The sequence below is a fragment of the Lolium rigidum genome, chromosome 3, assembly GCF_022539505.1.
Source record: "Lolium rigidum isolate FL_2022 chromosome 3, APGP_CSIRO_Lrig_0.1, whole genome shotgun sequence".
Lineage (NCBI taxonomy): Eukaryota > Viridiplantae > Streptophyta > Magnoliopsida > Poales > Poaceae > Lolium > Lolium rigidum.
In genome coordinates, this window is record NC_061510.1 from 402,561,345 (window position 1) to 402,584,257 (window position 22,913).

Genomic DNA, 22,913 nt, shown 5'->3' on the forward strand with positions numbered 1-22,913 from the left:
ATCGAAATTTTCTAGTCTATTTTTATGAAGACATGCCAAGTATTTAAAATACTTTAACATAAAAAATTAGCTCAACAAACGGTATAATCCAGTATGTGTTGAGACATGCTCTATTGCGAATTTTCCAAATGATCCTACAAATGGCACTTAGCATGTACTTTATAATCTCATGTCAAACATGATCTATTATGAAATATCTTTTTCACTTGATCACCCAAGCTCGGTCCAGATTAATTCTGGATGCAGGGCAAACTAAAATGTATTTTATACTAACTTTTATACTTATTATAAATATTCTCATAAAGCTAGTTCTCATGGGTACAATTTTCTATTATTTGGGCCACATATTTAACCCATAATTAACAAAAAAATTATTTGTTGTATATTTTCATTTATACCACTAAATTTAGTTTGGCTGTGTTTCTGTAATAAACCTTCTTGCTTGACTGTATGGTAGCATAAATTATATTGTATAAATATGTATTTGTGTGCATGTACGTTTGTTTGTGTATATATTTTAATATCCTCAAATATTATTACAGGGATCATGTAAGATTATATTATTAGGTAAGTATAATTATAGAAAATTTCTTCATTATTAATAGAACCATTGACATATAAGTAAATGTACCTTGCAAGTTCAATAATAAGTTCGCATCATGTGCATATCTGCACTTGGCATTGAAATATCATTTTATTTACTCCCTATGTTTCTAGATATAAGGTGTATTTTGTTTTTGAGGAAAAATCTAGAATAAAGGGCGTATTGCATTGCACCACTCGTCAAGAAAAAATTTCAAATTTGTTTAGTACCTCATGCAAACTTTCTATTTTCTCACATCAATTAGCCAAGTGTAATCCGATCCAAAACTGGTGTAATTTTTCCTATATGTGTTTTAGTCGTAGATCCTAGTTAGCATATGTATGATTATTATTATTATATGCTCGTGTTGAACGCACTTGGTTTCATGTGTTGTATAAAAGAACTTCTGCAAATTTCTCAAATAAAATTTTGTGGACAAAATGAAACATGAAATCTACTAGGAAATTTTAGGGCGTCCATTAGAAAACTTGCATTTTAACTAAACCCACTATTTTCGACAAGGTTTGCCTTTTCCTGTATAGTGTAAGTCATCGGTCCATTGTATGGACCTGCTAATGAAAATTGGGGAATTTTTCACAGATTCAATAATCTATTGGAAGAAAATGACAATAGTACAGTTGTTGGCTTGTTGCTGGTTCAAAAAATAGGTGCACTTGCAAACTAAGAGATTTTTTATAACATACCAAGGGTTAATCCATCTCGATACAGAGATTTATTACTCGGGAATCATTTATCACTGCATCTATTTATTCATGTGTAATAGAAGCTTCAAGAAAAGACGTATCAATATCATTGTGCAGCAGTCCCGTGGAAAATTGCCAATAGGTGTAGAGGAGTCAATCTTCCCTAATCTCACCTTGTAAGCATGAAGCAGCAAATCAGCTTTCTCTGCATGTTCACTTGCAATTCGGCCATCTGTCTTGGCTAAAGATTCAATATGATTTCTCCTTCTCTAGCTAGTTGCCATGGTATGGAATGTTTTGAATTTTCGTCTCCAGAGTTACCATTTAATTTTAAGCTGCTGCTTCCAATATGCTAATTTTTGATTCAGGAGCACTACCAAGTGGTTCTTCAGAGCTAATAGAAACCCTCTCTCCATGTCAGATAAATCTAAATTCTCAATGACATCCATAAGGGCAATTGATGAGGGGATTGAGATCTCCAGTGTCTTCCTTGATAGAGGATAGTTTCCTAGGCCATTTATTTAAAACCTTCCTCAACAACTTAAATTTAGTTAAATCCTCTTAGTTGCATCTGCATAGTGTGGGAGTGAGTCCATGCAGTTTCAATCAGTGGCAGAAAAATTTCCATGTCTAGCAATTTGTTCTCAAACCTGAACAAAGAGAATTTAGGAACGGACATCTCAATTGAGAGGACACATTAAACATTGTCTGAAATTGTCATTGCTACAGGAAGAGCCATTGTATTTTAAAAATTAGTCGACCATCAAGCCTCTGAAGTAGATGATTATTTTGCATATTACTCCAAGTGAACCTTCTGCCTTTAAGAGGAATATCTACCAAACCAATGTCACTAATGGCTTCATTTAACAGTAACATATCATTGACATTGCCCTCTGGCCTATTCCTGTCTTGTGGTGACCTGATGAGATTAAAAAACCTTAGTAGTAGCCAATTTTCATCTGCGGAGATGTGAATATTGTGTATCCATTGAAGATACTCTAATTGTTGATCATTCTGATATGGCGCATAGATATTTGTCGAAGTCCAATATATATCAGACTTGGTGGAGTGCAATTCTAACGAAAGAGCATATCTATTATGAAACACTTGTATGACCAGTAAAAACTGTGTTGTCCCAAATAGTGATAATGCTTCCCGATCGACCAATAGATGGCACAAAAGCAAATGTGCCAAAGTTTCTTTGGCAGAACGGTCTAAGCAAAATCAAATCCACATGCTCTCTCTTAAACTCTTGGAAACAGACAACATGACAACCACTCTCAGGAATTTTTTCAAATGTAAGCGTCCACTCAGTTGGATTTTTTAATCAATTAATCCTCTTACGTTCAAAATTAGAACTTTCAAGCAGATTTTATGCTTTCTGATAGTTTTAAGGCAGGAAAACACAGTGACAATTCACAGGCAAGCAACCAGTTCTTGACATAGCAGTGCATACATGGCACTACTATATATAAGGTCCACAACAGATAACTTGAGCAGTTCAAGCAGCATATAAAAAGCATGTTTACAATTATCCATAAAGTACTGGAAACGTACAAGAAAATAAAAAGGACCAAAAGGATTCCTGATACTGAGCTGGAAAAAGAAATGCACCAATGGCATTACTTCTATCGTGCTCTTCTTCTGTGATTTATTATCATCTTTCTTTCTAGGACTAGGAGAGGCTGTTGCTTCTTGCATGCTGGTTGAGCTGGCACATCATCAGTGTGTGCATCTTCACTTCTTCAGGCTCTGTCATTTTGAATTTCTCACATAAACTCCTTACCACTGATTTCTTGATGTGAGGAGGAGAGGAGGCGCAGGCTAGACATATATAATGCGTAATTAAACTGCCTAACACCGTAATTTTTTCAGAAAATACATACATGCATGAATTTTTTGTATTGTTTTGCAGCTCAACAATGCACCTAGCAGAAGTTTCAAAAAACATGTTCAAAATGTATTTAGGATTTTATAAGTTCGCCCTCATCAATTCAAGCCATTTTTGCAAAAAAAATCAAGCCAAAAAGAAATTTTGGTTCTGCTAAATCCAAATTTTCTGAGAATTCCCTGTCAGTCCAAGTCGACACGCAGAGCTTCTAAGAAGACAGAACTAAAATTATGATTTGGGCGTTAGTATGATCACCTTTAAGGTAAGGAAAAGTTCCCGGCATAGCATTAATTTCGCCAAACTCCAGGCTCGCGTGCCAGCTGAAGGCATACCCTGTAGCTACAGGCACAGAAAGCATCAAGTTCCCCGAATTTTACTGAGTCGATTGTACGGTTTCAAAGATCAATTACCAGATCAAAACGTGACAAATTAACGGAGTCCTACCATCTAGTACTAGTAATCCAAGTTAATGGTACATATGCATGGATCGAACGGCTTCGATCAATTAGTAGCCGCCATGGCCTATATTAGAGTTTGTGTAGCTTCGGTCAGTACGTGCGTACGTGCAAACGACGCGCAACGTGTCACGTCCAGGTTAGATTAATTAGCTTCAACCAGACTACCAACACTCCAACAGCCTCTGCTGGTGATGCAAACGTACAGCAGCACGACGTGCGCTACCTAAACCTTTTGCTAACTGAATGCCTTTTCGTGTTCTGGAAATAAAAAAGGCTGAGTGGCTGGTGGATGGATGCACATGTGCCATCTGATGAATCAAGGTCCATGCATGGATTGCACTTCGCATTGTGTACGTTATCAACGAAACGTTGAGGAAGATGAAGAAGAAGAAGCACGTGCATCAGTGCATTGAGCATGGAGTTACCTGGGAGGCTGGGAGGGAGATTGAACGAGCGAGATTTTTGCCGTGGGAAACATGCAACTCTCTGCGAATTGTGCCACATTTATCTCCTGGCCTTACATGGCGAGAGACCAAACACGCATAGCATGGTGATGCAAACTGCAGCAATGCGCCAATCTGGAGCTAGCACTTCGCACCCAAAAACACGCGTACGTCGAGCTGCCTAACTCCTCCTCAGCCAAGCACCTATAAAATACGCCTCGCCGGTGCCCATCGATCCATCACTCACCCAACTCTTCTTCTCCCATCGAAACCAAAGTAAACCACAAGGCTTCTCCGGTTCTTTCTCAGTCCAAATTAATGGCGTCGGCAACGACTGCTAAGCTCTTGTGGTCTCCCCTGATCGCGCTGCTCTTGCTGTCCGTCTGCGATGCTAGTTCAGTGAAAGAGCCTGAGGGCACCTCCGTTGTGTTCAGCATCGAAAACTATGGGGCCCGGGGCGACGGGAAGCATGACGACACGCAGGCCCTGGCCAAGGCGTGGAGCGCGGCGTGCTCCTCTTCCCGGCCGGCCGCCCTGCTCGTTCCGAAGGGCAAGAACTACTTGCTCAAGTCCACCACTCTTTCTGGCCCATGCAAATCCACCGTCGTCTTCATGGTAAAAGGCACGCTGGTGGCCCCTCCGAGCCGGTCTGACTGGAGTGACGACAACATCAGCCACTGGATCATGTTCCAAGGAATCTCCGGTCTCACAGTCACCGGTGGTGGTGTTATCAACGGCAACGGCGAGGTTTGGTGGAAGAACTCATGCAAGACCAACGAAGCTCTACCGTGCACACAGGCTCCGACTGCTTTGACGTTTCACCTATGCGATAATCTGAAGGTGGACTACCTGAAAATTGTCAATAGCCAACAGATCCACATGTCGGTAGAGGATTGCACCGATGTGCAATTAACCCGCCTATCTATCACGGCGCCCGGCACGAGCCCGAACACCGATGGCATCCACATCACACGCTCCAAAGATGTGCAAGTTAGAGACTGCGTCATCAAGACCGGAGATGACTGCATGTCAATTGAGGATGGAACTCACAATCTTCATGTGACTAAAGTCGTGTGTGGTCCCGGACATGGCATCAGCATTGGAAGCTTGGGAGACGATAACTCCAGAGCCGAGGTTTCTGGTATTACAGTTGACTCGGTACAGTTATATGGCACAACTAACGGTGCCCGAATCAAGACATGGCAGGGTGGAAGTGGGTTCGCGAAGGATATCATATTTCAGAACATTATCATGGACAACGTGCAAAACCCAATTATTATTGACCAGAACTACTGCGACTCTGCTAAGCCATGCAAGGATCAAGAATCGGCAGTGGAGATCAGCAACATCATCTTCAAGAACATTAGAGGGACTACCACTTCCAACGATGCCATCAAGTTGAGTTGCAACAAAATCGCCCCGTGCTCCGATATTTCCCTGGAGAACATCGAGTTGAAATTAGAGGGTGGCAAGGGTGACACCGAAAGCACATGCCAGAATGCAAAATGGAGAAAATCTGGAAATGTTGTGCCATCGCCTTGCAAAGGCAACAACTAGATGTGCTAACCATAGTATAAGTTCGCGTGAAAATGTATATAGAATGTGCATGAATCAAGGAAGAACTAGCCATTTTGTAGATACATGGGTCACATGTTTTTATTTGTGGTTATGCTAACATCATTCAATTCATTGGATCTATGAGTGTATTTGTCATTAATCAATATATTGAAATGCAAATTTACTTCACACTTCAAGCATACTTTCGATTTGATGCATCGAGATGTTTCTAAACTAAATGTAGTCAATATCAACATATCTTGCTCTATAAAACAAGAGAAAATTTCTACGAGTAAAAGCACTCATTGTGCAAGTAGAAGCACTAGTGATCCGAGATGGGTAATTGGTGTCCAAGCAAGAACTAAGGGAAAAACCAAGAAGATACCTCTAGTGTAGGTCTCGTGAACATTTTCCGTTCATTTTTTTTTGGGGGGTTGGATGCTTGACAATTCAAAAAGTGGGAGTTATTTTTTACTGGCCTAAATTTTCATAATTAATGTGATGGAAAAAAGGCACATTATCTATAATAAAGAAAATATAAGCTAACCAGAGGCAGGTTCCCTCATTACCTAAAATTATCCTTGTTGGTTTTTGCCAGTTGTAGTTTGGGTGAAAGGAAAGAAAAAATTGTTTTTCTCAATAAACTCCACTTAGTATTGTCTACCACAAGAAGTTAATATTTTTCATGTTTGCAATGAGATGATATTTGAATTAAATTTCATGGACTATGTTTTACCCTTTAAGGGAAAATAATCAAATGATTTTTTTTCAATTGTTGGTTTTGGCGCGTGACAAAAAAAAGCACTTTTCAATGCTTGAAATAAGCTGAGTTGATCCGGGTAAATCAGGCCAAGGTGGGTTGGCCATGGTAATATATCTTTTGCTAACCGATTTAATCCCTTTATTCCAAAGTATAAGACCTAATTTAACTTCCTAACACCGTAAATTTCTCATAAAATAAATACATGCATGATTTTTTTTGTATTGTTCCAGATCTCAACAATGCACTTAGCAAAAGTTTTAAAAAAATGTTCAAAATTTATTACTCCCTCCATCTATAAATATATGTCTGCGATTTGTCTAAATTTGGATGTATCTAGACACTAAATGGTATCTAGATATATCCAAATTTAACAAATCTTAGACATCAATTCATAGACAGAGGTAGTAGGATTTATAAGTTCGCCCTCGTCAATTCATGCCATTTTTGCAAAAGAAAATTACCATGCCATAAAGAAATTTTGGTTCTGCTAAATCTAAATTTTCTGAGAGTCCAATTCGACACGTAGAGCATCGAAGTAGAGATAACTGAAATTATGATTTGGGCGTTACTATGATCACCTTTAATGTAAGGAAAAGTTCCGGGTGTGGCATTTCGCCAAACTCGAGGCTCGCTTGCCAGCCGAAGGCATACCCAGTTCGGTAAAACGCTTGTGCAAGCTACGGACGCAGGAAGCATGTGGTGATCAAGTTCCCCGAATTACCAGACCAAACCGTGATCAATTAACGTAGTACTAGTACCACCTAGTACGTACTAGTCATCCAAGTTAATGGTACATATGCATAGATCGAACGGCTTCGATCAATTTAGTAGCCGCCCTGTCCTAGCTTGTGTCAGTATGTGCAAACGACGGGCAACGTGTCACGTCCAGGTTAACTGCCGTGGAGGATGAGTAAACTGGCCGCCATGGCCCCGTGCTTCAACCAGACTACCAACAGCATCTGCTGGTGATGCGAACGAACGCCTGCACGCGATACCTAAACCTTTTGATTAACTGCCTTTTTCCTGTTCAGGACGAAGTGGTTTGTACTACAGATCTATGGAAATAAAGAGGGCGAGTGATTGGTGATCGCTGCGTCAATCGATCTGCCAATGATCAGCCACACTGAAGATGGATGCACACAGGTCCATGCATGGATTGCCGTTCCCTTTGTCTACATTACCAACTAAACGTTTAGGAAGTAGAAGCACGTGCATCAGTGTATTGTGCATGGAGTTACCTGGGAGGAAGATCGAACGAGAGCGAGATTTCTGTCGTGAGAAACATGCAGCACTCTGAGAATTGTGCCACATTTATCTCCTGGCCATACATGGAGACAAAGCATGGTGATACAAGTTGCAGCAAAGCACTACGCACCCAAACACACGCGTCGAGCTGCCTAGCCTAACTCCTTCCCAGCCAAGCAACATACGCCGCACCTATATATACGCCTCGCCTGTGCCCCTTGGCAGTCATCCATCCATCACTCGCCCAACTCTTCTCCTCCCATCGAAACCAAAGTAAATCACAAGGCTTCTCCGGTTCATTCTCACTCCAAATTAATGGCGTCGTCAACGAGTGCTAAGCTCGTGTGGTCTCCCCTGCTCGCGCTGCTCTTGCTGTCCGTCTGCGATGCTAGCTCAGTGGAACAGCCTGAGGACACCTCCGTTGTGTTTAGCATCGAAAACTATGGCGCTCGGGGCGACGGGAAGCACGACGACACGCAGGCCTTGGCAAAGGCGTGGAGCGCGGCGTGCTCCTCTTCCCGGCCAGTCGTGCTGCTCGTTCCTAAGGGCAAGAGCTACCTCACCAAGTCCACCACTCTTTCTGGCCCATGCAAATCCACAGTCGTCTTCACCGTAAAAGGCACGCTGGTAGCTCCTCCGAGCCGGTCAGACTGGACTGAAAACAACATCAGGCACTGGATCATGTTCCAAGGAATCTCCGGTCTCACTGTACGTCACCGGTGGCGGCAAAATCAACGGCAATGCCCAGATTTGGTGGAAGAACTCATGCAAGACCAATGAAGCTTTGCCATGCACACAAGCTCCCACTGCTTTGACATTTCACCTATGCGACAACCTGAAGGTGGACAACCTGAAAATTGTCGACAGCCAACAGATCCATATGTCGATAGAGGATTGCACCAACGTGCAATTAACCCGCATGTCTATCACGGCGCCCAGCACAAGCCCGAACACCGATGGCATCCACATCACGCGCTCCAAAGATGTGCAAGTTAGAGAGTGTATCATCAAGACCGGAGATGACTGTATGTCGATTGAGGATGGAACTCAGAATCTTCATGTCACCAAAGTCGTGTGTGGTCCCGGACATGGCATCAGCATTGGAAGTTTGGGAGATGACAACTCTAGAGCGGAGGTTTCCGGCATTACAATTGACTCGGTGCAATTATATGGCACGACCAACGGTGCCCGAATCAAGACATGGCAGGGCGGAAGTGGGTTCGCGAAGGATATCATATTTCAGAACATTATCATGGACAATGTTCAAAATCCAATTATTATTGACCAGAACTACTGCGACTCAGCTAAGACATGCAAGAACCAAGAGTCAGCAGTGGAGATTAGCAATATCGTGTTCAAGAACATTAGAGGGACTACCACTTCCAAGGATGCCATCAAGTTGAGTTGCAGCAAAAATGCACCGTGCTCTGGCATAACCCTTGAGAACATTGAATTGAAGTTAGAGGGTGGCAATGGTGACACCGAAAGCACCTGCCAGAATGCTAAATGGACAAAATCTGGAAATGTTGTACCATCACCTTGCAAAGGCAACAACTAGATAGGTGATAGTAGACTTTTGTATGAAACATGTAGATAAAAATGTGCATGAATCGAAAAAGAACTAGGAATTTAATGGATACATAGGTCAAAGATTTTTTTTCATGAGGGTTTATGCTAACATCATTCAATAAAGTGCATATGTGAGTGTATTTATTATTTGTCAATTTATTTGAAGTAATTATTTTCATAAATGCAACTATGTTTGAAACTTGAAGCTTACTGTCGACTTACTACTGCGACAAGTTTTTTAACTAAATGTATTAGATGTCATCATATCCTCCTCCATAAAACTAGAAAGCTCAATTATATTTTGAGCTTTAGGGGTAGCAGCAAATCTATCTCCCTATGACCTCGGCTCCTCCGATAAAACTCCATAAGAACAAATATAAGAAAATAGGTTATATAAACAAATATAATGCAATTGGGAGGCGGTTTGTAGGCCAAAGAAGCTTGGTGGCTTAGGCATTCTTCACATAGAGAAATTTGTGAGAGCTCTCCGGTTGAGGTGGCCTTGGTTCGAGTGGACACATCCAACCAAGCTTGGGTTGGCTTGGGCAACCCATGTGATGAGATTGACATGGACCTCTTCTACGCCTCCACTACCATTACCATTGGGAATGGAAAGATCGCAAACTTTTGGGACTCCCCTTGGCTCAATGGATTGAAGCCCAAGGATGTTGCCCCGCTCATTTATGAGATATCCAAGGAATAAATGGAAGGTCAATCAAGATTTACTTGCCAACGCTTGGGTGGAAAAAATTAGGATGGACACAAGCCTCACCGTCCAACACATACATGAGTACATCCGCCTTTGGACGCTTCTCCAACGAATCCAACTCGTTGAGCATATTGACGATAGCATAATTTGGAACACCACTTCGAACGGAGAATACTCCTCTATCGCGGCCTACAATGCGCAATTCTTTGGCGCCATGACTACCAATATGAACAAGATTGTTTGGAAGGCTTGGGCCCCTCCCAAAATTAAGTTCTTTGCTTGGTTGGCACTCCAAAATAGGATTTGGACGGCGGACCATCTCGAGAGGAGGGGTAGGAAAAATTGCGGTTTGTGCCCACTATGCAAGCAAACTCAAGAAACGGCAGCTCACCTCTTCTCCCATTGCTGCTACTCCAAACGCCTTTGGGGTTTAGTGAAGTGTTGGATTGGCATCCCCTCCATTTGCACCCATGAATGGACGGGTGATCTCACCCTTTTGGATTGGTGGGCGAAGATGTTAAAGGACGCAATGGCAAACCGGAAGGCTATGACCTTCCTTACCATGTTCGTTACTTGGACCATTTGAAAGGAGCGAAATGCTAGAGTCTTCAACCACAAGTCCCCCCCCCCCCTACCATGCTCCTTGACATCATTAAAGCCGAGGCTAAACTTTGGGTAGCCTCGGGAGCAAAGTGCTTTAGTTTTGTAATAATGGGAGAGTAATCCTTTTGTGTTTATTTGGTCCAAAACTTTGTCTTGTCAAGACACTTTCTCCTTAATTAATGAATGGTGGCAAACCTTTTGCCCCCACTTTCAAAAAAATGTTTTCTCATGCAAACCATCGTTGTGTGGCAACACCTTGCTCAGCCTCCATAACTAGCTGGCTCTACTACTGATAACATTGTGTATGGAAAATATAACTTATTGTGGTCCAATATCGAAGCATATTGTGTTAGTTTTGATATAGGACTCACTTATAACTTATCCCTTGGAGGGGGGGGTGAGAGGATTAGTTGTACTTTGATAATGACTGAGGGCGGTGTCGACGGTGTTTCCATTCTTGAAGGGGTTGCTTGGCACGAGGCACTTTGGGGTGCTTGGGGAGAGTGGTGGATCAAAGACCGAGGGAGCAACGGTTACATGTCATCATCGTTTTTGTCGCTTCGCCATTGCCTTCATTTCTTTTCTTTTTGATCATGTTGTTGATGTTGTCCCAGAATTTTCTTTTGTTTAGAACTATTGTATCAGTATGGTTGCTATATTAATATAGCAGGGCAAAAGCCTACTTTAAGAAGAAATATGTGTCCCGAGGTTTTCATATATGAAAAAAGGGTCCTCGCCTTCAGCGATGTTCTCATCGCCTATTTACTCTTTGGGATCGTTGTGTGTGGATGTTAAGTCGCCAAGTTGTTTATTCATTATAAAATATTGTTTAATTAGTCGCCACGAAGCTGCTTCTCCCAACACAACTTGAAGTTTGAAATTTGACATGAACAAAAAAGTGACAAGTATGCCTCTAGAAGTTGCTCAGCATAAAAAAAAATCCAAGGCAGGCTACTTATAAGTGCACTCATGGAGTTATGGGAAACATCAATAACGAGTTGCCCACTGTTAGAGCCTCCTTGGATTGTATGATTCTCATAAGAATTTTGTAAGATTTAAATCATAAGGAATTTTTCCGACGGAATGCCCTTGGGTCATTGGATTGGTGCTACCAAATGCATATGCAATCCATTCTTATGCCCCTATTCCATAGGAATGTCAACATGAGCTCAAACCTCATTTTACCTCAAAGAAGTCCAATACACTTACACTATGTCTGTCTCTACTCTCTCCTCAATCCTATGAAATTCCTGTGTTTGATTCATGTGCACCATCCAAAGACACTCAAAATATTCATGTGTTTCCAAATCCTATATGAATTCACCATATGTGGTAGCTCAATCCTTTGTTTTTTTTTTCTGTTCCTACGTTTCTAAATTCCTGCAATCCAAAGAGGCCCTAACACGAACTATCATCCTCATATGATTCAACCAGCATCCAAGTGGGATGTTTACACTTTACACAAATCACTTAATTCACAAATCGAAATCACAAACAAGATGTCAGTCAAACTGAATGTTATATTTTCACAGCTAGACAAATTCCTACCCACAAAATTCCTTTCTCCAACAAGCTTCCGGATTTGATGAATCTGATGAAAATGAACAGAACTGTCAGGCGAAGCAGCCCTGGTAGCATCGCTGCTGTCACACTCCAAACGAGCCGGCAGATGAGACCATCGAAGGGCAAGTTGCAAACCCTCCTGGAGGTCAGCCTCCAAACAATCAAAGAGGACATGGCACAGCAGAAATAATAGCTCCATTGTGATATGTAGCACAGGACTCTGTACATAAGCGCAAAGTTCCATTTGTCAGGAGTTGTTTTTTGGCGAAAGCACATCTGCTCACACTAATTGTATCTCAAAAATAGACTGCTTCGAAGCTGCTCCCACCTCTCCCACTCAGGTACATGGTCCCCACGGCACCTTCCTTGCCAGCACTCCGGCTTGGTGTTCAGACACCGTTGTCGGTACATCAATCGCTGACGAACCAGCAAACAGTTCAACAGGGTTCTAACCTCTTCTGGGATAGGAAACCTGAAAAAAGGCCAACATAGATAACATTCAGTATGCCGCTCTTGCCAAAGAGACTGAACAAACTGTAAGAAATCTCCGGTCATCTCTAGTACTAACTACAATAGCTTACCTGCCCAGCGGATACAGAAGGAACTCCATTTGTCGACGCTGCTGCACCTTCTTGATGGTCACCACCGAATACTGGAAAGTTGAGAAAATCTTTCTATTCACAATTACAAATTACAATAAGAGCAGCCAAGTATTTGGCGCACATCAATGTTTCCATCAAAGCATGTAGCGAATCATGATTTCCTACTTTCCTTCATAAAGAATACATGTCTGTTACTGGTGGCCTCTTTTGTGTGTACTGTGTTCATTCAGGTTAGAAGAGCCGTCGTGTTACGCATAACTATGCTCTTTTTTTCACTGCCAGGTGCACTCATGAACCTTGCTAACATCTGCTTTCCCTTTCTCTAGAGTAATTGTGCTCTGTCCAAAACACCAATACTGGCAGCATCAGTCATACCACACCTCAACTCCAGACTCCCATCACCGGCAACCACAAGCAGCAAGCAAGTTTTCCAAAGATTTTTAGAAATTATAATCTTGAGCATAATTTTACCAAACTTGTTTTGCAGTCAACTACCTAAATGAACGTCTTTGTTTTGAGGTAGACACGTTTAAAGTTACTGTTTCAAACTGTGAAAATCACAATGGATTCATCCAACTATTATGCCATCAGACACCATATCTTCACCCCATATCTCTCTCCATCCTGGCTCCAGAAACCATCTCCTTCCTCTCACTCCTTCGTGTCCTTCAGCATCCTTTTCTTTCTCTCTTCACGGCAGGCGAGACAGCGGCACCAACCTCCAATAGCGAGTGCAAGGTTGCAGCTTCCATCTTTGATCCGCATCTAGCTGCACAGAGAGCAATCAGAGACAAAAATTCCATGCCTCAATTGCCGCCGTGAAGGATATTGATCACTTCAGTTAAAACCGAGACCAAAACGAATTTGTGGGAGACCGAATACCTGACGTAGTTGTTTTCTAGAAGACCGATCGGTCCTTAATTTCAAGAAACCAAATTTGTCAATAACCCGAAGAACCGACCGGTTCGGTCTAACCGAATGCCCAGCCCTAACTGGCACGGCTACAACATACGAAAGTAGAATCGAAGAATTTTTTTTCAATGTTCACCAGGTTGGCATCGACTCCATTGCAATATTTCTCACCATGTGGTTATTAACTTATTATGCAATATATATGCAAGGCTGTATTGCTCATGCTAGGACCACACGTGCTACGCTGAACTTGAGGAGAAAACATACATTTTTCACCAGTACAGAAGTTTCAGCCAATGTGCATGCAGGAAATAGAGCAAGTACTCGATTATATGAAAGCCAGGTATAGTTATTTACCTTCAGCACTAAAAGCAGTGGAAATAAATCTTTGATGTGAGAGAATCACTGAGGAGAAAGGTCATAAGGGCGTCATGATAAAATTTAGATAAAATCCATGTCATCACCGGTAATTTATCACCTCTAAGAATAAATATTCTGTCTAACCAGATTTTTTTTGCAAGTTACCTGTTGATGCTGCCATGCAACTTTTTACACAGAACCCTTGAATCCTTTTCTGCAGAATCTGAAACTCTTTAATTAGCTTAAAATTCATGGATATGAGCATCTGTATCCTGTGAGTGATTAAGAGATGTCAAATATGATCATCAATGTATGATAAGAGTTTCTTTATATGTTGTGCTAACCAGACTTAAAGCCTTGAAGAAATGAATACATATATGTCAGGCAATGCAACAATCTGTCCCAAACAGTAAGAAACTGTCACAACGGAATATAAAGCACATGAAGTCACAAACCAACCCCAGATTGACGCATATGAAGTCAAGAAACAGCCACACAATCAAATATTAATGCATGTCTGTGTGAACATAGAAAAATGGATAGCGAAGGAATATGATCCTATAATGTCCCAGAGCTTAAATACCTAAAGTAAAGTGCTTACAAATTTGAGCCATATATGAACATGTAATACTGCTATGCATCAAACCAGTTGGTTATCATTGATAGTTCTATGGGAAGAAAGATTAATTAGACTTCGTTACTTACCTTTTAGTGTTATCTCGTGTCACTACCGCGGGTCTCATGGTTTGATCAAGAAAACACGTTGCTATGAAGAATTCCTCTCCTGAGAAAATCAAACATTATGTACTGTACAACAATTGCTTGATGCAGGATAAGGATTATTAACATCGATTGGACAAGTTCCAAACAAATAAGCTATAATATGTTACTAATTAACCATAATTATATCCAAAGCACACATTTTTTTCAGAGCGGGCCAACTCCTGAACCAACCTGAGGAAAACTGTGTAGAAAACTTGCATATACTTCATCAAGTATTAACACAAGCAGGCAACGTGCCCTGTGCTTACCATGTTAGGAGCACAAATATGCAAATTGAAATTGGAATCACCATGATAGTGAGAGATATGGCAGTTATGGCATCATCGGCAACTGAGAAGTTTGATAGCTTTTGAAGAAATGATATAAAAAAATATGCACAAGAATGGTACAGGTGGTCGTGCCACCTGGCTTAGAGCTGCTTTTCTCACATTAAACGACTAAAGGAAAAAACTAGCTCAACAAAAATTAGGAAACTACAGTACAAACGCAGGGGAGACTAGGGGCACAAGAGGAGGCAAGGAGGGTGCAGGAGGAGCACGGGGTGGAGACAGGAGTGAGGCAGAGTAGCAGCATTAGTGAGGGTGAAGAGGGAGCGGGGCGGGAGGAGGCAGCACGTGAAGAGCGAGCGAGAGAAGCTAGGGTTTGTACGGTGCACCATCTTAAACTATGTAGGAGAACTGTAAGAATAGAAAGATTCCACAGTGGACCAACTGCTGTTTTATTAACATGCTGTAGAAAAAGCAACAAACCTTGAGAAAATGAAGCTTCTTGGGTTTGCATGCACAGCTTAGCAAAGAGATATTAAATATCAAAGAATGCAAATCTAGATGACAAAACACCTTGAGAATCACATGTGCAGCAGATATTAGTCCAATCTTAACAAACAACTAAGAGAGTCAGGGTTCAAGGAAGTATTATGGTGGCGAAAACTTAATATTGACTTCATTTAAAATATTAATCAAGAAAACAGCTACACAAAGTTCAGATGAAGAAAACTTGGTCAAACAGGGTCACACTCACAAGCTTCAAATATAACAGCAGGAGAAGGATAGAGTGCACAACCCTAAGCCTGTTCTCAGAAGCTCTACACATGCTTATCAACGGAAGAAGAAACTAAGCATCCAAGTATGTTGCATTGATGCAGAATATGAAGGGCATCATACATCTGGTGGATTGACAAGATGACGAAACAATAGAGCACTCTGCTCTACGTCATTTAATGGCAAGCAGTCTAGGCCGCCTGATCATACTGATATTTAGCCACTGCTTGCCGTAGTTCATAATCAAACTGATCTGTCCACCTGATCTAAGGATATTTTTTCTACAAATACATTGCCAACAAATTCGAAATATATTTTTTTATTAGTGAACCTTACAAGTACTCCCTCTGTTTCATACTACTCCACATATAAGGGTTGGTCAAAGTCAACTTTACCAAATTTGACTAATTTTATTTAAAAGTATATTATTATTCAGAAAATAAAAATAATATCATTAGTACCATAATGCAATGTACTGTCACATCATTTACATTTGATTATGTATATATTGATATTTTATCTTGGATAATTGATCAAAGATTACAAAGCTTGAGTTTGACCAAACCTTGTATGCAGAGTAATATGATACGGAGGGAGTATTGAAGAAGATAAGAATGGTGCCAAATAATTGCTGCTAGACCATTAACTATTTCCACAATGACATTAGTATCCAGCAGTCCTGATTTCCATAGAACAACATAACAGCTTAGTACATTTTTCAACAAACAAAAACAGCTTTAGAAGTTAAAGAAAATCTGGAGAGGACAGGTAGAAAATGTTCAGCTGTACCTTAAACTTAAACTCTGATTGATCTGTCTGCAGCACAAACTTGCACTAGATGTGCAACTGGACAGCATGAGGAAGTTACTGAGAAAGAATCCACGTGGTTTTTATACCCTTACGCAGTCCATTAAATATAAAGATGTACAGGCCAAGAATTCAGCTACCTACTCTCTCCTAGCTAACTACAGAAGCTAGAAGCATCTTATGATCTTAGACTTCAGAAGGTCAAACACCAGAATTAAAGGACAGGAGGATATGCAATTCCAGTATAATATCGATACTAGTGTTCTTATCATTTTGTACAAAGTTCAAACACCATGTACTTAAATACAATGTAAAGGGTTCGGTTTGTAGGAAATAAACAATGTATAAGGCTGGAGCATGCTGATATGAAGCCGTATCTTGTTTACTGAACTACCTAGTAAATCAATATGTTGACAATGTATAAGGCTTGGATGCTCAAGAGTCAAGACTGCATGCTCACAAATTTGTTGCAAATGAACATTGATTACCACAAGTTGCTCTTTTGTCTTTTCACAAATCGACATGAAAGAAAACCTCAGATTTACATAGCTGGTGGAAATAGCATATAATGGGAACTTAATAAAAGGGTATAAACAATTGCATATTCTTGATGATGATCAATGAACAAAACTGCCCTCTCCCCTGGAAATTACACTTCTGAACCCGCAAAAAGAATGATGCTCCAACGCTCATGGTACAATACAGAAAAAGAAACCCCCCAAAAATGAAAAGAAACACACTATCTCACACTAGTATGCTCTTTAATCTTACATAAGGTACAAAACTGAAAACTCTTGGCCAAGACCTTCCCTGTTAAAGCAATGCTTCCAAATATTCATCAACATATGCCAAGCATGGCCAATGGTCTGTTCTTATCCTGACCAGTGTGGAGGAGTAGCCTACTTCCATTAAGAAGAGGAGGTGATACCTAGGTGGCAGGAATATCAGAACACGCACGACACCCATATCTCTCTTGCTTATATGAGCATACCTTGCCAGACCAATCCCGATTTCGTCATCATCAATGTGCTGAAGCTGGAGATTGTTCTCCATGGAGTATGGGACCAATGCATCAGCACCAACAGTACCATTTGAGTCACTTTCTTCCCATACAACATTTTTAATGACTCCATTACCCCTTAGAATGGTGATGAGTGAATTCCCAGCGACACTGACAACAAAAGGAGCAAGGTATCTCTCAACAGCTCCAATCAAAACCTTTGGAGTCACCTCAAGAAGCTTAACAGAGCGGGTTCCACTAATTGCAGCTAACCCTTTCCCTCCACTCAAAGGGAAGGTCTCACGGCCTGTGTTAGAGGAACTGTTACAGGCCTCCCATAGAGCATGAAACAGGTCCTGGTAATATTCAGCTATACCATCTTCCGGAGTATCGGGAGGTAAGCTAGCCTTCAAAAACATGTCCTCGATGCCAACTGTAATCGGCTGAAGAGAACCAGATACAACTTGGCAGTTCTCTGTATTTGCTGCGATCTCAACATCAATAAGACCAGGTGACGGCTCTCGAGGCTCCAGTTCTATCAGCACCGATGCACGGTAACTTGATTCTTCCTGGTGGCAGTTATCTACAGGGACAATGTCCACACCGGAACTTGGAGGCTCACCCAAAAGGAAAGGCACATGACATGAGGGAACCTTCCCAAACTGTGCACTGGATGAGAAGGTAATTGTCACTGCATAAAGGGCAGGCAACTCATCTTCCCCTTCAGGACATGAAACAGCTGAATCAGATCCCCAAGCAGTGTTAAATGGCTCTGAATCAAATCTAAACGTGCAATGCATTTTGATCTTGAAACCAGATGAGTGCAGGTAGTCAGGAATGCATGAAAAGTGCCTTCTAAGGATTTCCAAAGTTTCAGCCCCCCTTGAATCCATCACGCGTAGTGTTTCCTGTGTATAGCCAATTCTCTCCATGGTAGGTTGTGGTGGCTTTTCTTGCTCTGGGGGAGTGGCAGTCACATCCTGTATACTTAGAATGTGGCCAGATGCTCTGCTCTGGACACTGAAATTAGGCAATGTGAGGGCCCATGACTGCTTCACAACCAACGGCACAACTCTTTCAAGATGAATGTATGATGCCAAACTAGGCATGCTATTAGGATCTTGAGAAGGATGTGGTGATGGGACATCAAACATGGAACCCGGATGCGAGGGTGTGGGCTGCTCTCCAATTTCCATGAGATTCCTCAGTTTTTTGCCAGGAATGCAAGATAACATCCGCAAACATATCCTAGGCGAATCATTTAAAGAGGTAAGAATGCAATAAAGAAACAGATAACACAAACCAAGTAATGTCAGAATTCTATTTGCGTGATTAATAAGAAGACGAAGATACCTTGCGTGGTCCCTGATCTCTAGGTCTGGGAATGACTCGATGGTGCGCACAAGTAGGTGGGAGAGGGGAAGGAATATATGGGAGCTGTGATGGTGCTTCAGCATGATGCGACAAATACCCACAACCTTGCTACCCTGAGACCAGGACTTCAGTTCTGTGTCCGGGTCATGCGTCTTGGCAAGAGAAACCATCTGCTTGGTGAGCAATTCGATTAGGCGGAGCTGAGGGACTGCCTCATTCTGTGCAATTTTCTCAAAAAGAGGGTAGTAAGACGCAAGCTGGTAGCCCGGTTCAAGCCTCGGAAGCAGGGACTCATCAATGGTTCGAAGCAACTGTTCCCCCAGCCACCGATGTGTGGTGCATGCTAGCAGGCGGTTGATGAAATCAGCGATCACTGGGACTAAACTCCGATGTTGTGATGCCATATCAACCAACATAGCCTGCAAAAAGAAAGACACGAAAACTTAGGAATCACTACATTTTACTTGGGTGGGATGGAATGAGAGTCCTTTGCAAGTTGATGTGTGTGCCTATCATTGACTATGTCAATAAAATTCTACCTGAAAATGGTGGAAGGTAGTAGAATTCAGGAGCTCACCAGCTCCGGAGCCACCTGTGTGATTGGCGCTGTGAGGGGCAGCACCAACCAAAACCATGTGCAGCGCTCGGAATGCAACACCCGTCTCGGTACTCCATGGCGGGAGCCACCTGAAGGCCGAAACGCTGACTAGGCCATCATCGATGAGCTCAGTTGTGTGCTGGCCTCCTCCAACCTTATCAGTGTCAACGCTAGAAGCAGCAAAGCCAAGGCAATCTAGCTTCTTGGCCTTGAGAGCGAGGGGGTCGAACATTCCAGGGTAGAACCATCGGGTGAGTCCAGGCACCGAAACTCTGAACCTATTGGAACCAAGCAGCCAATGCAGAGCGAGCAAGCGCACCAGGAGCGGCCGGTGCGCCTCGCAGGCGGCCAGCGCAAGGCGGCGCGCCATCTTGCGCTCATCATCGGCCCCGAACGCTCCGGGAAACTGCACGAAGAGCATGAGCAACGAGTGCAGCAGCAGCGGGCTGGACGAGTACGCCATCCCGCCAAACTGCACCTTGACCTGCGCCGCGATGGCTGGCGCCCACTTGAGCACCGCGGATGCCACCTCGGCGACGACCGCTGCGACCTCCATGGCCGCGGCGGGGGTCAGCACCTGCGGCCGCTCCATGATCAGGGCCAGCACCTTCCGTATCTCCCGCACGTTCTGGTCGGACGGGCGGGCGGTTGTGGAGGCGGGTGGCGAGGGCGAGAGGAGGTGCGCCGGCACGGAGAACGGGGTGGGCGGGCCGGAGACGGCGAGGATGGAGGCGGGGGATCCGAGCCTGCCGAGGCGGACGACGGCGCGGGCGGCGGAGGCGAGCAGGAGGATGTAGGACTGCGCGGCGGGGGAGCGCTCGGCGGAGGCGAGCGCGTAGGCGTGGCCGAGCACGTCGGCGAGGAGGCCCGGCAGGGCGTGGTCGAGGGCCCGCAGCGCGTCGCAGGCGAGGGCGCGCGCGGCGCGGTCGGTGGCGTGGTTGGGGCGGTTGGCGGCGGCGAGGAGCGCGTCGACGAGGCCGGCGAGCGGCGGGGCGTCCTGGTCCGGGGACGCGAGGGGCGCGGAGAGGGCGGAGGCGAAGGCGGAGGTGACGGTGAGGAGGAGGTGGTCGTGGAGCGGGTGGTCGGGGGGGAAGGAGAGGAGGGAGGAGAGGAGGAGAGGGAGGGCGGAGGTGGGCGGCGGGAGGAGGTGGTCGTCGATGAGGGAGAGGAGGAGGGGCTTGAGGTGGGAGGGGAGGTCGCGGCGGGGCAGGGAGGAGAGAGCGAGGTCGAGGAGCGGGAGGTGGAGCCAGCGGTCGCGGCGGGGCGGCGGGGAGGAGAAGTCGTCGAGGAGGTGCTCCCACTCCTGCACGGAGAGGGTCGGCGGCGGCGACGGGCGGGGCTGCTCCATCGCGCAGCCGGCGATGGGGAAGACCGACGACGACGAGATGCGGTGGTGTCGGAATCGAATGGGAGATGCGGAAGTGGAGATGTGGGCTTTTGGTTGGGTTGGTGCGGGTTTCAGTTGGGCTCCTGCATCTTACTCGTACTAGTGACTCGACTAATGGACTGGGCCAAGTACTACATGATAAAGTATTCTATCTCCCACTTTGCGGTTTCTTCTCACTTCTATACTCAACTTGTTATATTTCTCCATCTTCCCTCTACTACTGAGTGATGCTGTAACCCTGTCTAGAAAGATGCAATGCAACAATGTTTCAGTGAATACATATTTTTCAAAAGTATTTAAATGAAAAAAGGTTGTGTCAACTGCCAACATGGAAGGATGAAAAGGGTCAAGAGCTCTAATTGTCAAAGTTAGCAAGATTTTTCGTTCTCCCGTACGACGGCGAGTGTTGATAATTTCTAGTCCTAGTAATAAAATCAAAACCATTTCTATTTCGTTCTGTGGTTTCCGCCTTCTACCGAATTCCGTGGTGTCCGTACAATTATCTGTGGCAATCTACGTCGAAATCACCAATAAAAAGTAGGCTTACCTTCATGAAGGTCCGTCCACACGCTCCCTGCCCAACAAGTGGTTGCTTGTGGTACCAGGAAATTTACGACAAGTGCTATCCGTACTCGCCACTTGCTGCAAGGGGAATCAAAGTGGAAATGGGGGATTAGAGAGAAGGACATGGGAGAGCGGGTTGTCTTAATTCTTTCCCTTTTTTTCAAGATTTGTTTTTTTTTTTCAAAATGAAAGGTCTTGAGAACTGTTCGTCCAGATTACGACCCGTTTCACTTTTGAGATCACCTCCTCGAGATCTTCAAAACTAGATCAATATATTGATAGTTAGGTTTCGTGGAAGCTTTTTGGTCTTCTTCCAAAAAATTCACACTTGTACTTCGGGTGTGCTTGGCTTTCAAGTGCACTTCAGGTTCCTAGCGCACGTTGTACTTGGGGTTTCAGCACAGCTGTACTTCGGTGCCTTCCGGGTTTCACTATGGGAGTGCTTGGTGTACTTTTTGTTTCAATATAGTTGTACTTGGTGTCCTTGGAGTTTCACTACAGATGTACTTTGATTTCAGTACAACTATGTTTTGGTATACTCCGGGTTACATTTTGAATGTACTTATACTTCAGTGTACTGCCATATAATTGTGCTTTGGTGTACGTGACCAGATGCGTCGCTGACGTGACTTAAAAGTACAAGTACACGACAAGGTTCATGTTTATACTTCATGAGGTTCAGAAGATTGAACAATTGTAGAAGATCGATAGGGAGGCCATATAGTTGAGGTGTAGTAAAGTTGAGCTGGTGAATGTCCGTGGAATTAATTCAAATGGTTATTCTTTGCCCATGGAAATTTTGATGTAACTCATGTGATTTTGAGTCGGCATCATTTGGCGGCACAATTGTATCTACCGTATAATGATGATGTATAAAGAGGTGGTTATATTCCATTGACAGTTTTCGAATTTTGGTGGTTTAGTTCTGGTGATGTCACTGACCAGCGAATAGAAGCATGCCACATGTGAGACCAGGCATGCATGGAGCCAAAATACTGCGAAGGTAGTACCAGAGTCATTTGTGGTATCTTTTCTTTATACTTTTTTACTCTGAATAATTCTGAATGAATTGCTGAGAGATATTCTGGATGGGCGGCTCGACTAACTGCAAAGTGAGGCCACCAAGAGATGAATGAATGGAACCTCCACTTATTGTCTCACTTCTTTTTTTTCGAAATGGAGATGTGCGATCCCCGATCTCGTGTTGAATAAACGCATACGGCCTTTATTGCATTTGTCTCACTTCTCCTATGGTTAAATCTGATCCGATTTGATCTGGATACATATGTATACGTTGAGATTGATTTCGGAGATAGGTTATAAGCAATGCATTAGTTGCAGATACGCAAGGAGAGAAAAGAAGGGACAAACTTTCAATATTTGCTTTGTCTTGTTATT

General features: G+C 43.3%; 3 protein-coding genes and 1 pseudogene across 4 annotated transcripts; 2 read left to right on the top strand and 2 right to left on the bottom strand.

The window, feature by feature from the left end:
- Window positions 1-4,397: 4,397 nt before the first annotated feature.
- LOC124700951 (polygalacturonase ADPG2-like) lies at window positions 4,398-5,636 on the top strand. Its single transcript, XM_047233019.1, has one exon. It carries the CDS (start codon window positions 4,398-4,400, stop codon window positions 5,634-5,636), a length of 1,239 nt encoding a protein of 412 aa, XP_047088975.1.
- Window positions 5,637-7,959: 2,323 nt separating this feature from the next.
- On the top strand, window positions 7,960-9,202 carry LOC124697781 (annotated as a pseudogene).
- Window positions 9,203-11,853: 2,651 nt separating this feature from the next.
- LOC124700952 lies at window positions 11,854-13,033 on the bottom strand. Of its 2 annotated transcripts, XM_047233020.1 has the most exons (3): window positions 12,670-13,033; window positions 12,417-12,560; window positions 11,854-12,308 (listed from the first exon to the last, which is right to left on the bottom strand). In XM_047233020.1, the coding sequence occupies exons 1-3, from the start codon at window positions 12,696-12,698 to the stop codon at window positions 12,044-12,046; spliced, it is 438 nt and encodes a 145-aa protein (XP_047088976.1). In that variant the 5' UTR covers window positions 12,699-13,033; the 3' UTR covers window positions 11,854-12,043. The 2 variants fall into 2 exon arrangements, 1 of the variants encoding a protein (XP_047088976.1); XR_007001877.1 differs by having other exon boundaries at window positions 11,854-12,505.
- A 4,082-nt stretch (window positions 13,034-17,115) lies between these two features.
- Window positions 17,116-20,912, bottom strand: LOC124697782. Its single transcript, XM_047230322.1, has 4 exons — window positions 20,787-20,912; window positions 19,506-20,561; window positions 18,946-19,385; window positions 17,116-18,840 (listed from the first exon to the last, which is right to left on the bottom strand). The coding sequence occupies exons 1-4, from the start codon at window positions 20,910-20,912 to the stop codon at window positions 17,406-17,408; spliced, it is 3,057 nt and encodes a 1,018-aa protein (XP_047086278.1). The 3' UTR covers window positions 17,116-17,405.
- Between the last annotated feature and the right edge of the window lie 2,001 nt (window positions 20,913-22,913).

Excerpts from the sequence above, each read along its gene's own strand:
- LOC124700952 (XM_047233020.1), bottom strand. The coding sequence starts at position 12,698 with ATGGAGTTCCTTCTGTATCCGCTGGGCAG. Across the intron at positions 12,561-12,669 it reads CTTCTGTATCCGCTGGGCAG|GTTTCCTATCCCAGAAGAGG; the intron begins GTAAGCTATTGT and ends GCCTTTTTTCAG. Across the intron at positions 12,309-12,416 it reads CATGTACCTGAGTGGGAGAG|AGTCCTGTGCTACATATCAC; the intron begins GTGGGAGCAGCT and ends GCTTATGTACAG.
- LOC124697782 (XM_047230322.1), bottom strand. The coding sequence starts at position 20,912 with ATGGAGCAGCCCCGCCCGTCGCCGCCGCCGACCCTCTCCGTGCAGGAG. Across the intron at positions 20,562-20,786 it reads ACCTCCCGCTCCTCGACCTC|GACGCCCCGCCGCTCGCCGG; the intron begins GCTCTCTCCTCC and ends TCCCCGGACCAG. Across the intron at positions 18,841-18,945 it reads GAGATCAGGGACCACGCAAG|GATATGTTTGCGGATGTTAT; the intron begins GTATCTTCGTCT and ends TGATTCGCCTAG.
- LOC124700951 (XM_047233019.1), top strand. The coding sequence starts at position 4,398 with ATGGCGTCGGCAACGACTGCTAAGCTCTTGTGGTCTCCCCTGATCGCG.